Source organism: Ictidomys tridecemlineatus, chromosome 10 (assembly GCF_052094955.1).
Source record: "Ictidomys tridecemlineatus isolate mIctTri1 chromosome 10, mIctTri1.hap1, whole genome shotgun sequence".
Classification (NCBI taxonomy): domain Eukaryota; kingdom Metazoa; phylum Chordata; class Mammalia; order Rodentia; family Sciuridae; genus Ictidomys; species Ictidomys tridecemlineatus.
The window spans coordinates 127,778,243-127,798,824 of record NC_135486.1 but is presented as its reverse complement, the minus strand read 5'-3'; the positions used below and the strand labels follow the sequence as shown (position 1 = coordinate 127,798,824).

General features: G+C 43.5%; 1 protein-coding gene across 7 annotated transcripts in view; it reads right to left on the bottom strand.

Moving 5' to 3' along the window:
* Nucleotides 1-20,582, bottom strand: part of Arhgap17 (Rho GTPase activating protein 17) — an 84,859-nt gene that overhangs the window by 48,676 nt on the left and 15,601 nt on the right. For all 7 annotated transcript variants that reach the window (XR_013426985.1, XR_013426986.1, XM_078024177.1 and 4 more), the window contains exon 2: nt 1,453-1,492. Coding sequence is in view for 5 of the 7 variants with exons in the window: in XM_078024177.1 (XP_077880303.1) it covers nt 1,453-1,492 (40 nt within the window). In the remaining 2 variants the exon portion in view is untranslated. The remainder of the gene's footprint in view (nt 1-1,452; nt 1,493-20,582) is intronic.

Here is a 20,582-nt window from a genome sequence, read left to right as displayed (position 1 = left end):
GTAATTCCAACAACTGAGAGGCTAAGGGCAGCCTCAGCAAGGCCTTAAGTTTTAGCTAAAGGCCTTTGTTTTAGCTAAAGTCGCCCTGACTCTAAATATAATACAAAATAAGGTCTGGGGATGTGGCTCAGTGTTTAAGTGTTCCAAGGTTCAATCCCCACTACCAAAAAAAAACCAAAAGAGGGCTGGGGCCATAGCTCAGGGGAAGAGCGCTTGCCTAGCATGCGTGAGGCACTGGGTTCTATCCTTAGCACTGCATAAAAAACTAAACAAATAAAAGTATGCTGTCCATCTACAACTATAAAAAAAATTTTTTTTAAGAGACACAGAGAGAAAGAGAGAGAGAGAGAACAAAATTCCATCTGTACATAATATCCACACTTTAATTTCCTGTCCTTATTCCCTAAATAATACAACTATTTACACAGCACTTAGACTGTATTAGGTATTATATGAAAATAAAGGGGGGTGTGCAAAAACTAGGACACTTTATGTTTGGGGTAAGCACAAATTATGAACCTGTTGGGGAGCCTGGAAACAATCTGCTCGTGGACACCAAGGAACACAGTGTTCTACCTGAAGATGGTTGTCATCATTCAGAAGGTTTTGGCCTGTGTCGTGGTGGCTGTGCCAATCCCTCCTCTACACAGGAAGGGAGAGAGTCACCTAGGAGCAGACCCTGGGTCTCAGGAACTCTCCCAAGTAAACCTGCTTGCAGTTGCAGGAGGAGGCTGGCCAGGTCTGCCCTCCCCTGGCTGCTCTGTGACTGGTGAAGGGAGGACCTTAGAGGCCCAGCGTCTGCCAGGAGAAGCTCCCAACCCCAACATTAGGGAACCTATTGACAGGTTGAGTACAACAGCCCTGGCCAGAGTCCCCTGGCAGAAGGGAGGGCAGAGGGTCTGGGCTTCTGAGCAGAGGCTCCGGGGCCTCAGGTAGGTCTGGGCATTATCACTGAAAGCACAAGCTCCTCAGGACCCATGCAGCCTGGAGCTGGGGCCCAACGGTGAGAGGAACGAGCTGGGGCTGGTGGGGCCTCTGCCTCAGCCGAGGGGCCTGTCCCACCAAGGGCCTCAGCACAGCAGCAGATCAGAGCCTCGGCCCACCAGGGACGTGAGTAGGCCCCTCCCCACCCAGCACCCCGCACCTGAATGTGCACCAGCCCTGAATGAATTTCATAACCGACACCACGGTTTCAGATCCCCTTTCCATCACTAGCCACTCTACCGCCGCTCCTTCCTGCTCATTTATTCTATTCCACTTAAAAATTAAAACCCACAAGCTTCAATTCTCATTTATAGTTTTTGTTTGCTGGTTGGTTTTTGTCTTTTGCGGTGCAGAGGACCAAACCCATGGCCCCAAGCTCTCTACCACCGAGGTACACCCTCAGCCCTGGACTCTTTCCTCACACTGTGACTTTAAACAGGTTATTTTAAGAAAACTTTACTTTGTTACCTGTAACAGATCTTCACTGAGGACTTCTGTTTTCTCGGCTCTGTGGGAAAAAATTAAAAATACAGAATTAGAAACCCAGGGAAGAAAAGTGACTCATGAAACTTAAAAATTATTAGCTTCCAGTTTAAAACAAATAAGGCAGAAATGAATGCTAAGGGGGGAAATTCCACCAGTGTTTACATCGGAGGGTGACTTTAGCTAAAATAAACAAAAATTTGCAGAGGAGAGACCCAACACAAGAACATGGTGGTTCTCAGCCTTGAGCATCTGCAGCATTCCCGAAAGTGGGGCTGATGGCAAGTGCCAATTTCCACATGGCACCACAGAGGACTCTCTTTTGAGCCAGTGTGTCTAGAGTGAGGGCCTCCATTCCCAACAGGCCCCTTCCTGCTCAGAACTCCCTTGCAGGAAGTCCACAGAACATGCTCTGAGAAGACTCTTCTCCCGAAACTTAACCTTCAGTCTTTTTTTTTTTTTTTTCGGTGTTGGGGATTGAACCCAGGACCTCAGATACGCTAGATAAGTGCTGGACCACTGAGTTCCACCCCCAGCCCAACATTCAGTTCTTAAAATGATAATTTCCATGTTTTATAGCCTTCCCAAAACAGTTCATCACAAATCTAGAAATAAGCAATGACACAAGTCTAAACCACCAGGTTTCTCCCTAACTTCAAAAAGAAAGAAAGAATTTTCAGAACTTTCCCTAGGCTATTTTTGGAACTACTACTCACTTCACCAACCTTTCCAGAAAACCAAAATGGTAGCAGCAATCAGAAGAGGTGCATTCTAAGATCCTGAAGTCTCATTTGCCAAACCAGAATAATTTTTGAAGACTGCTTAGTTTAGGTCTGGAAATATCCCCCAAAGGCTCATGTGTTAAGGGGTTGGTCACCTGGGAGATGGCAGAACATTTTGTAAGTAGGGCCTAGTTGTAGGAAGTTAGCTCATGGGGGCATGTCCTTGAAGGGCATAGAGACCATAGGTCCTTGTCTCTCTCTTGTTCCTGGGCCACCATGGGGTGAAGAGGCCTCTTCTATCATGTGCTCCTGCCATGGTGTACCATGCCACTCAGACCCAAAGCAACAGGGCCAAGCAACCATGGACTAAAACCTCTGAAATTATGAGCCAAAATAAACCTTCCTCTTTAGAATTGATTTTCTCAGGTATTGTATCACAGTGACAGAAAGCTGACTAGCACTTTTCTCTGCAGTTCAGAATGGCTGCATCATTATCATAAATAATACCTAGCAGTACTACAGTTTAAATGCCATTGTAGACTTCTGGTACAATTAGTGATTTGAGCCAGGTCTTTTAAAACTTCTATCAAATTCCCATTAAAATGAACAAGTAAATTCTTAAGAAGACAAAAGACCATTTCAGCACCGAAGAATGAGCAGAGATGGAAAGGGGCCAAAATAAACCAGAAATCTGGCCTTTTATAAACTCTACAGCAAAATGCAGAGCTGCATGGTCTCAGCCATGAATAAATGCAAAAGAAACACCAAGAGGACTCACAAGTAAACTCAACACGAAGCTCAGAGAAGACCAGCTATGGGCAAAGGGACAAGTATCTTCAGGAAATGGTATGTTGACCAAACTGGGCATCAACACAGAGGATACCTATACGAGTCATCACAGTAGTGTCCTAGTTAACCTGGAGAGGCCTACAGGAGTGGCTCACTCACCAGTTTCTGCAGAAAACCGGAACTCTGCCAGGATTCAAACCTCCCAAGGCCAGAGAATCAGAGGCTGGCGAGCAAGTCAAGGCCACAGCTCCCAGAAGCTCAACTCCATGAACAAGGTCCACTAGCATCAGACCAAATTATGCCATCATAGCCCTTGCTTGGCACATGTGGTTCTGGGCATTGCTGACCTGCTGAACACTAGCAGCCACGCCAGTCAGGGAAGTGGAGCAGGGTCCTATTGACTTGGGTCAGACTAGCTGCTTCAAAATGAAACCTGACGGTCAGCCTAGCAGGGACCAGGACCATCAGAGCTTCCTGGGATCCCACCTCACCTCCCACCAACAGCCTCACCCTTCCTCTAGCAAAATACCTCTGCCGGCTTTTGTAACTTTTGCTTTTTTCTTCTCTAGCCAAAGTCTAAAACTCCACACAGTCCCTATAAGCCCCCACTTCAACTCTGAAATCTCTTCCTTATGCATGTCTAAGTATACAGAAAAAGGTCTCAAGGCCTACTAACACTCACAAGTTCAAAAGCAAACAGTCAATCTGTGAATCAGCAGATTTGTCCTATCAGAAAACAAATTATTTTTAAAATAACAAGAGGAGAACTTGCTTTGCTTTCCCACTGTGGGCTACCAGAGAAGAGTGAAAGCATGGTAGTGTGCTGACACTAATGCTGGCTGAGGACAATCACCTTGAGCTTTTCCAGTGACCTCACACTGATAATCTGAAATAAAAGATCAAACACAAGGGCTAGGGGTATAGCACAATGGTAGAGTAATTGCCTAGCACATACAAGGTCCTCGGGATTGTCCTAGCACCAAAAGAAGTGGGGGGGAGAATATATATATAATCATACACATATATATACATATATAAACTTATACATAGATGTACATATTTAAGTTAATATAATTTATGTACTATAAAAATATATATATATTTTTAAATCAAATACAAACCAATTTCAATTAAAAAAATTTTCCTTTCAAACCATGGCTTTTTTTGAGAGAAAGAGCCAGGTGTTAAAGATTTCTAAATTTATGAGCACAGTGCTGCAACAGCCACTAAAACAAACAAATAAATAAATAAAGCAAATGCAAAAACAAAAAGCAAGCATTAACTTCAGGAAAAATAAAAAGTCTATTAGGAAGATAGTTACAATACACTACTATGCTTAGCTGCAAATAATTTATTGGACCTAACAACGCAAATGCCAAACACTAACATAACCAAACTTTATAACATAATAATATTGGAAGGATGGTGGTGTGGAAGCAGAGGGAAAGGGTGTACAGGGGCCCTAAACACTCATTTACCCTAACAGAAAGTCAAGAGACAATAACTACACTTGATCCACAGCACAGCAGGGTAAACATGTTATCTGTAAATATGGATATGAGTGAACTCCAGAGTAAACAGCTAAACTTTCATACTAGTTGATTCTGTAATTGAAGAATCTCTGAAAGAGTAGGGAGAGACCCAACTGTATTTTGTAATAAACCTTGATTACTTAACTACTTTTTCAACTACATGTATACATAATTCCACATTTTAAAAAATACTACGTTACTGGGCTAGAGATATAACATAGTTGGAAGAGTGCTTGCCTTGCATGCACAAGGCCCTGGGTTCAATCCACAGCACCACAAAAAAATAAATACAATGTTACATTTTCAAATAGTTTGATTGATATGGTTAAGGTACCTCAAAGCAGGCACAACTAGCAATCTACAAAAGCACAAGAGCACATGTACCTTGAGTATCCAAAATGCAAAGAAAATAAATATATTTACAGTCCTTTTTCCTAAGGAACTGGACCCTTTGTTTTAAAGTGACTTTATCTGAAAAGGTATTAGCGACTGAAAAATATTGAACATATTGCATGAAAATGTTAACGCACTGTTTAAAAATAAATTTGCCCTATTTTTTTGCCTTGTGGATCCAATGTGTCTGTCTTCTTAACCAGATTTCAGAGTTCAAATGAAACTATTTTAGTGAGGGCTGGGGATGTGGCTCAAGCAGTAGCGCGCTCGCCTGGCATGCGTTCGGCCCAGGTTCGATCCTCAGCACCACATACAACAAAGATGTTGTGTCCGCCAAAAACCAAAAAATAAATATTAAAAATTCTCTCTCTCTCTCTCTCTCTCTCTCTCTCTCTCTCTCTCTCTCTCTCTCTCTCTCTCCTCTATCTTTAAAAAAAAAAAAAAGAAACTATTTAAGTGACCTACATCGACTATCATCACTTTTAACAGACAGATCACGACAGTGGTGGGTAATGTGCAAATCAGGGCACTCTCTGAGCATCTCAGCTATAATGGTAGGAACCACTCCCAAGATGGGGTCCGACTTCCCTCTTTACTATAACTGGTCCAAGGCCTTCTATGCTGAATGATTTTTAGGGTGTTCATCTTTACCAAGAATTTTTACCTAAGAAAATTCAGCAATTATTCAGATATATTGGCCAAGGTGCTCATTCAATAGCCAAGGGAATTAGCTATAAAAACTTGCTGGTCTTTCCTGAGATAAATTATTATTATTTTTTTTTTAAAGAGAGAGTGAGAGAGGAGAGAGAGAGAGAGAATTTTTTTTAATATTTTTTTATTTCTTAGTTGGCGGACACAACATCTTTGTTGGTATGTGGTGCTAAGGATCGAACCCGGGCCGCACGCATGCCAGGCAAGCATGCTACCGCTTGAGCCACATCCCCAGCCCGAGATAAATTATTTTTGCTAATCATGGTATTTCCTCTGCCAGGTAAGTATAAGGTGAGTTATCTTTGACCAGTTGTTGTTGTTTTCATTTATTAAATTTAAACAGACTGAACATGTCAAGGCACCTGAAGGGAAAAAAAACAGTGGACAGAGTGACCCAACAATAAAATAATGCTTGCCAAATCAGGCTGTTCTAAATCAGAGACTCTGCTGCACAGACCTCAACTTTGTGCTTTGTCAGGGCCTCCTTTGTGTCCAATGTTCCGTGCTTGAAAATACACTGGAGTGTTTCCTGTCTGCAACTGGAAAAACAATGCGAATCAGGAAGGAACTTCCCACTCGCCATGTTACTCTGGGCTTTGTTTTTTCCTATTCGAGCCACCCCACAGTTCCACTGGTCATTCCAACCAGGACTCCATCAGGGAGGGCTTTTGATCTACTTTTTGCTAAGGCATGAGGCCTTGCCCTCCTTGATCTTCCAAAGCCTCAGCAGAGCAGTGCTGTGCAGGCCAGGACAGGCCACCTACCCCCTGACTCCACAGAGTGACATCCAACCCTCCAGTTATGGCTGACCGGATGCTGCCTTCACCCCACTTACGAGGCAAGGAAAAAACAGAAATATTCTCAATCTTAAGTAAAAATCTTAAAAAATTATATTTGCTAATCATGGTATTTCCTCTGCCAGGTAAGTATAAAGTGAGTTATCTTTGACCAGTTGTTGTTGTTTTCATTTATTAAATTTAAACAGACTGAACATGTCAAGGCACCTGAAGGGAAAAAAAACAGTGGACAGAGTGACCCAACAATAAAAATAATGCTTGACAAATCAGGCTGTTCTAAGGACAGAAAACGCTCAGGGCTCAGAGTCAAAGGAAAACTTCCTGACAATTTCCATGTCTTAGCTATGGACCAATTTCTGGCAAAGTAGTTGTTATCCCAACACCCAAATGCCACTACTGTGAACCCCAGGATACTGATACTGACTACTCCACATGCTTTCATAAAACCTCTCTTAAGGGAGCCCTGGACTCTCAAGTTTAGAATAGAAATGGGCTGGCCACACCATCAACATGGGCTGTGATCTCCAAGCAGAGACTACCGACCCCTGCCTGCCAGACAGCCGCCCCCATGGGGGCTGAGACCAGATCCAGTCATCACTGTCCCCCAGCATCTGTCACACAGCAGGTGCTGGAGGAAAATACAGTGAATGGACACATGGACAGATGTTGCCAAAGAGAAAGGTTTGAGGGCTGGGATTGTGGCACAGCAGATCGCTCGCCTCACACGTGTGAGACCCTGGGTTCGATCCTCAGCATCACATAAAAATAAACAAAATAAAGATATTGTGTCCATGTATAACTAAAAACAAAAATTTTTAAAAAAGAAAGGTTTGAAAGGCCAACTTTTACCTCACACGAAGTAATAAGAAAAAAATTTAATGAAACTAGATAAAAAAGCAGAAATGTGGGTACAGAACTGCCTTGCAGAGTAAAACTCACAATCACTAAAACTGGGGGCAGGGGACACAAAAAGTAAAACTATCTATACTATACTAGTATACTACTACTCCATGTCTCTAATCCCGTCTCTCAGCAGGAACTACTGTTAGCAGTTCAGGTGATCTTCCCAATGTGCTCTAACTTTTAGTGATTCTCAACTGGAGGCAACTGCCCACCCCAGGAGAGACGTGGCACTGTCTGGAGACATCTGCAATGTGTGGCTACTGAGCAGAGGCCAGGGTGCCTTTGAGAATCTTCAGTGCATCGCTTTCCATAACTAACATAAAAGATTATCTGGCCTGTATTAGTTTCCTATTGCTGCTGTAACAGACTGCCACAAACTCAGAGGTTTAAAATTTTGTTTTCTTATGATTCTAGAGGTCAGAATTTCAAAATAGGTCTCACTGGGCTAAAATCAAGGTGTCAGCACTAGCTGAATTCCTTTCTGGACACTCCAGGGGAGAATCCGTTTCCTTCCTTTTCCAGCTTCTAGAGGCCGCCCACATTCCTTGGCCCCTTTCCTGCATAGCCAAAGCCAACTCTCATTTCTTCCCTGGTAACAGCTCCCTCTGAAGGACTGTTTGCTCCCTAGTCCATAGTCACTGCACTGGGTCCACCTGCATAATCCCAAATCATCTCCCTCTGTGCTAAGAGGCAACTTTTATTCCATCTCCAACCTTAAACCCCACTTAAACCCAATCTAACACATTCACAGGACAGGAACATCTTTACAGAGGGGGAGCATACTCTGCCTGCTAGTGGTCCTAAATGTTAACAGTACCAAGGACAAAAAATCCTGATTCCAGGGACACATTAACACACAAGGATACACACATCATACACATACACACACACACACACACACACACACACACACCCAGGGGCATCTTTACAGGTCAGAACAAAAATCTTTGTTTCTGATGAAAGTACGTTAACTCATCCCCTTTAAATAGATCAATCTTTTTTTTTTTTTAAGAGAGAAAGAGAGAGAGAATTTTAATATTTATTTTTTAGTTTTCGGCGGACACAACATCTTTGTTTGTATGTGGTGCTGAGGATCGAACCTGGGCTGCATGCATGCCAGGCGAGCGAGCTACCACTTGAGCCACATCCCCAGCCCCTAGATCAATCTTAACTGCATGAAATTAAGGTAGCACCAAACCTTCCACCTTCCTGTTATACTATTCCAATGGTGGACTGAAGGCTGCCAAGAGTGCCAAACCTTCCTGTCATAAATGGTTCCACCAAGGCTCTGGGGTCCCACTAGAGACTTAATAGCTAAGAACTGCTGCAGCTAACATTTACAGAATGCTTCATACACCCCAGGCACTGAGCTGGCACCTACATCTATTCTCTGTTAATTCCCACATGGACCCTATTGGGTAGGAGCTACAATTATCCCCATTTTACAGATGAAGAAAGTGAGGTACTGAGAGAACTTGCCTAGGACCACATTACTAGTGGAACACAGCCAGGCTCAAATTTGATACCAGAATGCCTCGCTATGGAGCCAGGGACACATGATCTATTAATCCCAAGGGTCAGCAAACTACACCTGCAGGCCAAAGCCAGCTCATGGCCTATTTCTGTATGGCCTGGGAAGCTAAGCACAGTTTTTATTTTTAAGTGGTTGAAAGAAACCAAAAGAGGAATAAGGCTTTGTGGCACATAAAAATCATATGAAATTCAAATGCCAGCATGTATAAATAGTTTTCCTGGAACACAGCCAGGCCCGTGTTTATGTATTATCTGTGGCTGTTTTGGGCTATAATGGCTGAGTTGAGTTAATGTGACAGAGACCGTATGACCTGCAGAGCTCAAAGTACTGGCCAGTGGGCTTAACAGTGGAAAGTGTCTGCCAACTCAGGATCCACACCAGTGATTCTCCAGGAAGTGGTGGGCAGCCTTCACACTGGCTTTTAAGAATCACTCAGGACTGTCATGAGGCCAGCCTGAGGTACAACTTTCTCTTCCTCAACATTCTGCCTTACACTCAAGGAGCAGCTGGCAAAATGGACAGGAGTGGCTGCCCCTGGTAATACTATACCAACGTGTAGGCACAGCCCACCGTTGGTGACAATGTGACAGAAAGAAATCAGAAACTACTCTCTCCTCTACCTCCCAGAAAACTGAAATATAACAGGGTTTTCTTCATGATCTCTACTCATAAACATATTTCAGGACAAGATCTAAATAAATACAATCTCCTATGTAATGGTTTATGGCTAACTTTTTCTGGGAAGAACAATGAATACATGATTCAGGCCTGCAGATCCTCTCGTCCATCCATGCTACGACTTTGCTCTTACCCTGAAGCACAAAAGGAGCTGCAGATAACACATCCATGACAACCCTGACTATGTCCCAATCAGACTCCATGGACACTGAAATCTGAATTGCACCTGATATTCCTTTGTCAGAAAATATTACTGCTCTTCAAATTTTTTTCAACCACTTTAAAATGCAAAAACCACTCTGAGCCTTTTGCAGCTGAATTTGGCCCTTAGGCCAGTTTGGTCACCCCTGATCCACTTTAAGTATGTTTTCCCAAGAAACTTCAATCCCTGCTAATCACTTCCCAAATCCACATCTTTCTTACTTTGAAGGGAGATTTCTGCACTTTCTCAACTAGCACTTTAGAGGTCGAGAGATGCTGGCTTGTCAAGACTTCACCAAATTGCTCCCTTTGAACCCTTTCAGCCACCTGCGGCCTCAGAGCAGGGGCTTACATTTCCAGCACGCAGGCACTGTCTACACAGGGGCAGCAAACATGTGGCTAGGCCACCAAGGCTAATATCACACACCAGTGGCGCCCCATTGCACCCAAGATCACAGTGCTGCAGTTCTGTGGTTGATACATTCACACGTGAGACCGTGGCTCTGCTGGTCTTATTTTTTTTATGCCTCCCTTCACCCCAAATTACTGCTAGTGCAGCAGTGACTGAACATGTCATAGTCACATACATTGGTGCTGAATCAATGAGTATTTAAGCCACAATTATTGAACTCTCGTTGCCTTTCAGGCACAGGGGGTGGTGGGGACATACAGAGATGGGAACATGCCAGAATCTACTCTTGGGAGGCCACCAGTCTGGAAAGGTCGCTTATATTTTAGGGAAGAATTCCTTCTCTCCAAAGCATCCCCTTAGAAGTCTTTCTGAATACCAGGCCATCAGCAAAGGCGAAGACAGAACCAAATCAGAAGTGGCCCTTTACCTTGGTGAGCAGATAACTGATCAGCACAATCCAAGTCAGCAAGAAAGACATACCAGGCCCCAGCAAAAAGACCAGACTGAGCCCCAGGGAGGCCAGGGAGAAGAACTCTCCCAGAGGTGGACATGTGTGGAAGTTAAAAGCTGGGAGTATGGATCTAAACTGCCCTGGTTTCAAGTTCTGACCCACAAGCACAGTTTTTTTTGCCAGTTTCTCATCTAGCAAATAGGTTTGTAAGAGTTAAATCAATCAATAAAAATTAACCTAAGGTTGTGCTAGCCTGGGTAACAAGCCTTATTTAAATAGCAAGGAAGGGAGGCTTGCTTTTACTAACAAAAAAGGGAAAAGAAGATAGGGAGGAAGAAGAAGAAGAAGAAGAAGGGGGAGTGGTGTAAAAGCCCTGTAGGGGGCTGGGAGCAGGAACCCAAAGCAGGAGCTGGATAGGGAAGGGCGGGCAGCCAAGGCTTCCTTAGGCGCATGCCCATGACCTCCATTGGTTTAAGAAAATTAATTAATAAAAAAAGAAATGGGACTCTGAGAGACCATTTGAAAAACTGATTTTAAATTCTGGTTACCTGGAAATATCTGCCTAGGGCTGATCAAGGAATGAGAACACTGCGCCCAGGTCAGCAACACTGCTGCCCACAGTGCATTTCGGTTCAGTACTGGGGAATTCCAATTTATGCAACCCTGTCATCTACTGTTACAAGTGCTTCCGAAATCCTCCCGAGCCTCTGCCTCTGTGATGGGCTGGGTGCAATGACTTCATTTCATGGTGACCTGGCAGATTGCTGAGTGAGTTCTTACTGCTGTATCTCATTAGATCAGCTGTCCTCTTACATTTCTGGGAAGGAATCTGAAATCTACTTAATTGGATTTTAAAAATAAAGGACCCTCTGACACTTAATACATAAAACAATTTGTTACACATTCCACAAAGTAGTTTAGAAAGTCTTAAAAGACTTTACAGAATCCTAAAGGCATAGCATTAGGAAAAAAATCTTCCCATGCAGAACATGAAAAAGAAAAAGATATTTCTCAGAAGGAGAAGGATCAAATACAGATTTAATCGTTCTATACTCTGAATTATTTCCCCAAAAAGATGGGATTTTGCCCACATATTTACAAGCTTCTCTAAGATAGAATTTCCACTTTTTTTTCATTTTAAACATCAAAAAACCCTTATCAATCTTAATCTTCATAACGTTATTTGAATTCCAATCAAAAATGACTAAGATGAAGAATTACAGAAACAGAATGGAGTTTTATCATTTTCCTGCACATGTAAGCTTATCCACTTGGTTTTTTGTTTGGTCAGTTGGCCTTTCTCCCCTCTGGCACATGGAATGGAATCTATTTCCTAGTCCTACTTTAACCACGTGGGTTGTTTCACAGTTCCACCAACAATTCCTGCTTATGCAGGCAAAGTCCAAGGAAACTTCTCCGCCAATCACACTCTTCAACCTCTCTCAACTGTCTCTCCAGGAGACTTTCAAGTGCCCCATTCTTCTCAAGTCATTTATGGTACCTCCTTGAACCAGGAGGCAGCTGAGTTTGAGATTTCAACATTTATTTAAGCAAAAACAGGTGAGAAATATTTTGCAAGATATTGCTATGCGGACGGTGCATACAGCACTATGACCTATGGGAATATGTTACAGGAAGCGGAGTCCCATTTACTGCTGTGGTAAGACCACATAGAGGTTGAGGAGGAGCTGAAAAGCCACACCAAAAGTCCACAGCAGAGTGTCTAAGCTGGGCTGAGGGTATAGCTCAATGGTAGAGCACTTGCCAGAAATATGTAAGGCCCTGGGTTCCATCCCATCACCAGAGGGAAAAAAAAAAAAAAGTGCCAAAGGCAAGGCACAAAGTCAAGTGCTCAGCTCTCCACACTGGGCTGACTCAGTGCTGTGGCCACAGCTGGCAGGGAGGCACTCCAACTTGAGACAGGTTCTGCATGCTCCCAGAGAAAGGAGGTCACAAATGATCATTAAGTTCTCAATGCAGCTCACAAGCAGCCATTTAGCTCCCTGCTTATCTAATAAGAGTCAGCCCTGGGAGGGGCCTATGGTTTTATTTTGTTTGTTTCAGTTTTGGTTTTGTTTTTGTTTTTTCCTGAGCCACCCTGAACTGAGAGAACAGTAAGGAAAAAATTTGGAATAAAAAGTGGCTTTTAACCACCTCTATTAGTTACAATGCTGGGCAGTCTGAAAATAATACAGATGGCTCAATTTGTACAAAGGAGCAGAGAAGGCATGAGTGGCTGGCTAGGTAGGATGGGAACGGAACCTAACTGTGAAGGGCCACAGCAGAGCTTATCTGAGGTGATCAAAATGTTCTAAATGGATTGTAGTGATGGCTACATAACTCTAAATTTACTAAAAATCACTGAGTTGCACACTTGCAATGGGTGAATTTTATGATACATAAAGTCAATGATGGGCCACATGTGATGGTCCCATAAGATTATAAAGAAGCAGAAAATTTCTGTCATCTGATGACGTTGCCCTATGCCAGTGTAACGCACTTCTCACATATTTTCGGTGCGGTTGGTATAAACAAACCTACTGCGCTGCCCACCACACAAGAGCAGAGCATACGTCCAGTACTTGATACCTCATAATAAGCCACAATGCTACTGCTTGATGTATTGACTGTACCCTTTTTGTATAATACTGGAAACTGAACCCAAGGGTGCCTAAACCACTAAGCCACGTCACCAGCCTTTTTATTTTCTATTTCTTGGTGCTGGGATTTGAACCCAGGGCCTTGTGCATGTGAGGCAAGCACTTACCAACTGAGCTATATCCCCAGCCCTTTTTAAATTTTTTACTTAGAAATAGGGTCTCACTAGGTTGCCTAGGGTCTTGCTAAATTGCTGAGGCTGGCCTTGAACTTTCAATCCTCCTGCCTTAGCTTCCAGAGTCACTGGGATTACAGGCATGTACCACTGCACCTGGCTTTACTGTATTTTGGATCATTACTGTAGGATGTACTTTTACTTACAGGAAAAAAATTTACTCTGAACAGTGTGATATGATGCCAGCAGCAGCCTCAGACGCCTCAGGTTTACTGCACCTCTCAGCTGCATCATTTCTCCTGGCTTGATTTAATCTGTTCTGTGCCTCTCGGCCCCAGGAGCATCAGGCTGCACTGCAGATCTATACCATTTGGCCCAGGTGCATGGCAGGCTGCACTGTCTAGGTTTGTGTAAGCACACGCCATGATGTTCATGCAATGATGAGTTGCCTGACATTTCTCAGAATGTGTCTGTTTTTCAGTGACACATGATTCAATAAAGCAATTTAAAAATGATAATACCAATGACTAGATCCCCAACTCAGAACAACTGGATCACTCCTCTGGGTTAGATCCTGGCCCTTTTGGAGGAAGAAAAAAAAAAAAAACTCCCCAGGCAATTCCCTAGCATTGGTGGCACTGAGAACCACTGTGTAGAAGGGTGAAGAACCACAGCTCAGGTGAAGGCAGGATAACTAACAGGGCAGGGCACGGGGCCCAGCAAGGAAGGGTTGGCAGGAGCATAGCAGAAGCCTTCCCAGGTATGGGCAATCAGTGCTCTCTGGAGGTCAGTGCTGCCTGAACCCACCCTGTGTGCATGAGTCAAACTGATTCTTTCTGGCCTTCTAACCTTTGCAGGCAGTCTCTGAGTTCAGATAAGAAGCGGGTGGATACAGATAGCAAGTTTCAATTTAGGGAGAGGATAGCGAGGACAGGAATACAGAATATGGCAGGGGCTAAGAGCCAGGGCTCTGGGATCAGACAGACCCCAGCGATGTCACCTCTTAGCTGCAACTATGGGTGTCCATCTGCTCCACCGTAAAAAAGTAATTCTAACTATAAAAGAGAAATAACAGCAATGATACACCACTGCAGAAAGAGTGCAGAAACACCATCTTTTCTATTATTCATCACATTGATGGAAGTTTCTGACACCTAGTGAGGGCTACTGGCTACTCTGAGAGGTACAGCCAATTACAACAACCTGCAGATGATTCCCGAGGCTTAACCAAGAAGGACCTTTCCCAGGTTAACAAGCTGTTCTAGCTTTTCTCTGGAAGAAGTTACTGTGAAGCCCAGACCACACAAAACCAAAAAGCCACGTCCACCCTCAAGCAGGAGCAGGAGCAGGACAGGCAGGGCAGGCAGGTCAGCTCAACACAGGGCTGGTTGTGACAATGCTGTGTGGGATGAGGCCACCAACGAATCACAGGCACACAATAAACAGAAACTGAGGGGTGGAACCCTCCATCAGAGGATCAACGCCTTAAGCAGCAGTGCCTCATGCTACTGGCGAGGAGGCTGTAAAAATGCCTGCACCAGCAGTTCCTGGGTGCACCCACCCCAGGACGAACTTGCTCCCACACAGTCAGATTTTAGACCCCATCATTCACCTCGTATTTATGGGGTTTTCACTAAACGTCAAGAACTGGGGACAGGGAAAAGAGAGAGAGAGAAATGAGTCAGTCCCACCACTGGGAAGCTCCTGGGAAAGACAGAAATGTAAATAACCGACTTGTCCAGAGAGGCCTGGCAACACAAACAGAAGAGTAATGGTCCACGTGGCCAAGACAGGCTTTCCAGGGAAGCAGTCCACGCAGCCCACAGCTGAGTCAGGGCAGGGGGAACTGGGAAGGGGTCTCACCAGGGCAGAGAAAGGAGGAGGGGGATCTGGCTACAGAGAAAGGCACTGTCTGCTAAGGAAGCAGAGACATCGGGAGGCACTGGAGGGTTTCCAATAATGGACTAGCATCAGGTTTGAGTTTTCAAATGAAAACACAACCTGAGGGGGCTGGGGATGTGGCTCAAGCGGTAGCGCGCTCGCCTGGCATGTGTGCGGCCAGGGTTCGATCCTCAGCACCACATACAAACAAAGATGCTGTGTCTGCCAAAAAATAAATAAATATCAAAAAAAAATTAAAAAAAAAAAAAAACCACAACCTGAGGTCTCTACAAATTATGCGGGGCAAGGACAAGAACAGAGACCCAGAACCCTAACTTTCCCATCCTGGCATGACATGGAGCTTCTTAACAGAAGCAGTGCAACACAATCACTGACTATCAACTATCAACTTGAAAAGTCCTTCACAAAGTACCAAGGAAATTTATAAACTATAAAGCTCTCTCTGGTTAAGAAATTAATCTTACACAGAAACCACAATTCATATACCACAGCATAATTCATTGAGAGACACTATCATTTAATACCAAATTTCCAATGCTAAAGTTAAAAAAAGTTTTTAAATAGCCATGTTATAATTATACATTATTCTCTTTTATGAAAACACTTTCACTTGTTATTTCATACTATTATAAGTATCCTTAAGGGCAATTTTTATTTTCCTGATTTCTGGGTTTAGAAACTGAGGCGGATATCCATTAAATGAATGACACAATGTGAACCAGTCTTTGAACCCTCAGAGTACTTTCAAACTGGGCATGTAATCTAGCTCCTTGGGAGGCTAAGGTAGGAGCAGGACTGAAAGTCCAAGGCCAGTCTGGGCAGCTTAGTGAGACCCTGTCTCAAAACACAATTTTAAGAAGGGGGTGGTCTTGGGATACAGCTCAGTGATAGGGCCCTTGCCTAGCATGCACAAGGTCCTGGGCTCATCCCCAGTACCAAGGAAGGAAGGAAGGAGAAAGGCAGGCAAGAAGGAAGGAAGGAAGGAAGGAAGGAAGGAAGGAAGGAAGGGTAATTTCAATGTCATGAACCAAAACTGGGTTTCTCTTAAATTTTCATGCTAGATTCTGTTCCTAGTTCCACCACAAACTAATCATATGATCTAAAAATACATCACTTGACCTTCCTGCCCCTCACTTTATTTATATTTGCATCAAATTCTTACATGACTTTTAAAGAGACTACAATAGCAAAAAAGAGAACATTCTGAAACCTTCTAAACTACTTTGCAAATGTAGGACTGTATCTTTATAAACAAAAATGTTTCATATTTTTTAAAGGCATGTAGCACTGACATTTGGATACTCAGGGACACTCACCCTAGCTTTCTACAATGAGTACACATCAGATGCAACCCAGGAAGTTCCACCATGCAAGTTCCAGTATACAAAGTGGAGGGGAAACTATTCACCTGAAAAATCAGGGTGAGGCCACTTTTGATGGATGACAAGTAGAATCTGGGTGGGGAGGATCATAAATTTTTACTTGCCCTATTCTAAAGGTCAGAGAAAAGAGTGCCTGATGCATGAAAGAACACTACAGATGACTCAAAACAGAAAGCTAATTTCTTAGAAATGAGGCTTTTCTCAAAAGAGTGCTTGGAATATCCAACGTTTACCGAGTGGAGCTGTGCAGCCCAGCACCAACTTCAGTGGCAGGCTGCTTCCCCACTAACCTTTTCATGGGGTTAGTCACTGGACAAATATTTATTTGGTTCCCTTCCATGAGCCATCATGAGTAAGAGACTCGGCCCCGGCCCTAAGCGAGCTCGAGGACTATCGAGGAAAATAAACCATCCTGCTCCGGCTCAAGGAGAGCTCCAACAGGGGATGCACAGGGCCCTCCAGGACTTGTCATCTTCTCCACGACTGATATTTCCTGAGCACTGCTCCAGGTGCTTTGCAAGAGCTAATCCATTTAATTTCATAGTAATTTTGTGAGAGGAATCATCCCCACACTACAGATGAGAAAAGTGAAGCATGGAGAAGTGACTTGCCAAGGTTTCACCTGTAGGTGTTGAGTCTGGGCACTATCACTCTAGAGACCTGGTTCTTAACCATCTAGTTACTACTTTATGCCCACCAGCCCATTTAAGTCTCAAGATGACCATGAAATTCACAGCATGTTCATGCCCATTTTGGAGATTAGTTAATTAACTTGAAGAAAAGTTAATTAACTTGAAGAAAGTTACAAGCAGGAAAGGAGGGGCTCTGAACACAGACCTGGGATAGCAGAGCGGCTTTCTGAATCTGGTGCTGGCTTCTGGAGCCTAATGATGGGTGTGATGCTGCACAGTACAAGAGTGTGTGCTATTGGCTAAGTTATACTGTTATGTGCACGGAGGAATATGTAACAATGAATCCTACCCTTATGTACAACTATAAGGTACCAATAAAAAGTTAACATTGATAAAAAGAGTATATAAGGCAGGGAGAGCAGAGGGGACAGTTCACAGGAGGAAAAGACACAAGGTGATCCTGCTGGGGAGACACTGGCCCTCAAACTTGGGTGCATGGGGCCTGGAGGAGGCTGAGAGCGAGGCAGGGGGCCAGGAGAACCTTATGGTACCCTGGGCCTTGCACTGCATAGGAGGCAGCTGCAATAGACCCCTCAGGAGGGCCAGTGCTGAAGACATCCCCCGCTGGAGGCCAACCTAGGGGAAGGAGGGCAGAAGTTGTTGAAGGCAATGGGGAAATCTGAGAGAACCTGCAGGACTTGGTGACTCTGAATGGGCATCAAGCAATGGGCTTCTACCATAGAGAAAGCAAGAGAGAAGCTCTTAGTGCAGCACACAAAGCTCCCAAGTTTGAGGGTAAGACAAGAGAACTGGGATAAACAAGATCTGCCAAAGGGAAGAGCCTGATCCCATACTGCGGCAAACTGAGTATGTCCAAAGCAACAACGAAGCTCAGGCTCCTGCAACTACAGACCAGACTGGCCTTCAAGTCCTCACACAGACCACCTAGCAGAAGAAGGGGCACGCCATTCTCTCCTTCTAGGCACATCTGGCATTCAGCCAAAAACTACCACAGGAAAAACAGCAAATACAAAATGTCATTAAGACAGTCTACTCTCAACAGAACTGGACCAAGAGAAGATTGGAATCATCTCACAGGGACTTTAAAACTATGATAAATACAAAAAAGGCTTTAGTGGAAAAGGTAGACAAAATGTGTGAACAGATGAGAGATTTAGAAACATAAAGGAATTACCCCAACTAAAATTAGGAGGGGGAAAAGAGCAGGGAAAACTGGAACAATGTGTCCAAGATACGTGTAATCAGTCCTAAGAGGAAAAGTGAGAGAAAGTGGGGTGGAAGATTTGTAGAGTCAACACGTACGAGTTTTCAGACCCAAGGTGCTCAGAGAACCCCAAGTTGGATAAATGAAAAAAAACAAAACAAAACTACAATAAAAATCCAAGTAAAAATATCAAAGCCAAATTCTTGAAAAACAAAGATAAAGAGTAAATCCTAAAAGCAGACAGGAGGGAAAAGCATTTTACAGACAGGGAGCAACAATGGAAATCACAGTTGATTCATCATCAGAAACTCTAAGAACAACTGACAATGGAATGACATTTCTAAAGCCCTGAGAAGAACAAAGTGTCCATCCACAACTCTACAACAAACTAAAATTTTCCTTAAAAATAAAGGCAAAATAAAGACATCTTAGAAAAACAATGGTTAAAAAGAATTCATCCTCCGACAACCTCAATACAGTACTACAGTGGGAAGGGAAAGAGGAGAGAAACTCAGGGTGGTGACATTCATGCTTAAATCAATGTGGGGGAAAGCCGCTGATGGGAAAGGTGGCGGTGGTTTGCGCTCCTCAGGCCAACCCTCAGTAGCCACCATTTTCTGCAGTCCTGGCCAAAAGAAAAAAAGAGGCTGCACCCAACTCCCTGGGAGAGGCTTGATGAAAGTGGGAGAGTTCTAAGAGTTCACCACGCAAGCAGGTGAGACACAAACAGTGAAGGTTTTATCTACTTTCTAGGAGTGTCAGGACAGATCAGCTTTAATAACATGGTCGATTTTCAACTAGCAACTTCAACTTCCGTGGTCTCTAAGGTCTTGAGAGAGAAAGGAAAGGTTTGGGCCATAAGTCTGCTAGGCTCTTCAAAATGCACTGTCTGGAACTTGGTACTTCTGACATCTTGGTCTGAGTAATTCCTTCCTGTGGGGGGGCTGACCTGCGCACTGTAGGATATTTACCAGCATCTCAGCCTCTACCCACATGGAAGTGAGTGACAATGAGTTCCAGTCTTCCCTTCCCCACAGTGGTGACAACCCAAAATGCCTGGAGAGATTCCTAAATGTCCCTGGATGGAGGGGGAGCACTATTTGATTATAGAAAGAATCTTCAGAGTGGCCAGAAAGGAAAGGCCTCTTGACACTAGGAGCTGAAAAGTGGCACTCTTTCTATGTGAGGACCAGTACAGCACACTCAAACTAACAGCACCAGAGTCTACAAGAAGAGGGATGAGGCTCTTCGGGCTCCACAGTGACCAATTAAGTAACTGCTCTTCATTTTATTAGTGCTAATCCTGATTCCCTTAAATTTAGGGAGACCTAGATCCTAGAAAATAAAGAACAAACATGTTTCAGTTTGTTTCCACAGTTAGTTTCCTCTTTAGTTCCCTGAGACTTTCTCTGAATGGGTAACAATATTACAGCTTTGTAATTGCTATAAACTCTAAACCTGGCTTGGAAGTGCACACCTGTAATCCCAGCAACCCAGGATCCTAAGGCAGGATTGCAAATTTTAGGCCAGCCTCAGCAACTCAGAAAGACTTGCCTAAAAATAAAAAAACAAGGGCTGGGGCTGTAGCTCAGTGGCAGAGCACTTGCCTAGCACGTGTGAGGCATGAGTTCAATCCTCAGTACCACATAAAAAAATAAATAAAGGCACACTGTCCATCTACAACTATAAAAAATTTTTAATAAAAAAATAAAACCACAAAAGGCTGGGTTCAATAGACAAAAATTTTCTCTAAGAATTCTATTTTGTTCTTAGATGCTTGCTTTTCTTAAAAAAAAAAAAAGGATATAATCGCTTTTCTGAAAAGTTTTTTTATACCTACTGCCCTGCCTTGGATGATGAATGAATAAATACAACTATACTTATCTCTAGACCTATTTATTAAATACACCTGAACTTTTTCTAAATGGCTTTCAGTACTATACTTTTTTAAAATTCGTAAGATTTTTTTAAATGCCTTTTATAACATATAATGAATTTTATGGGGGAGAAAAAAATAACATGAGTTCCTTCAGTCAACCATCTTGAACCAAAATGGGTCCCCTAATGTTGTAAGGTCC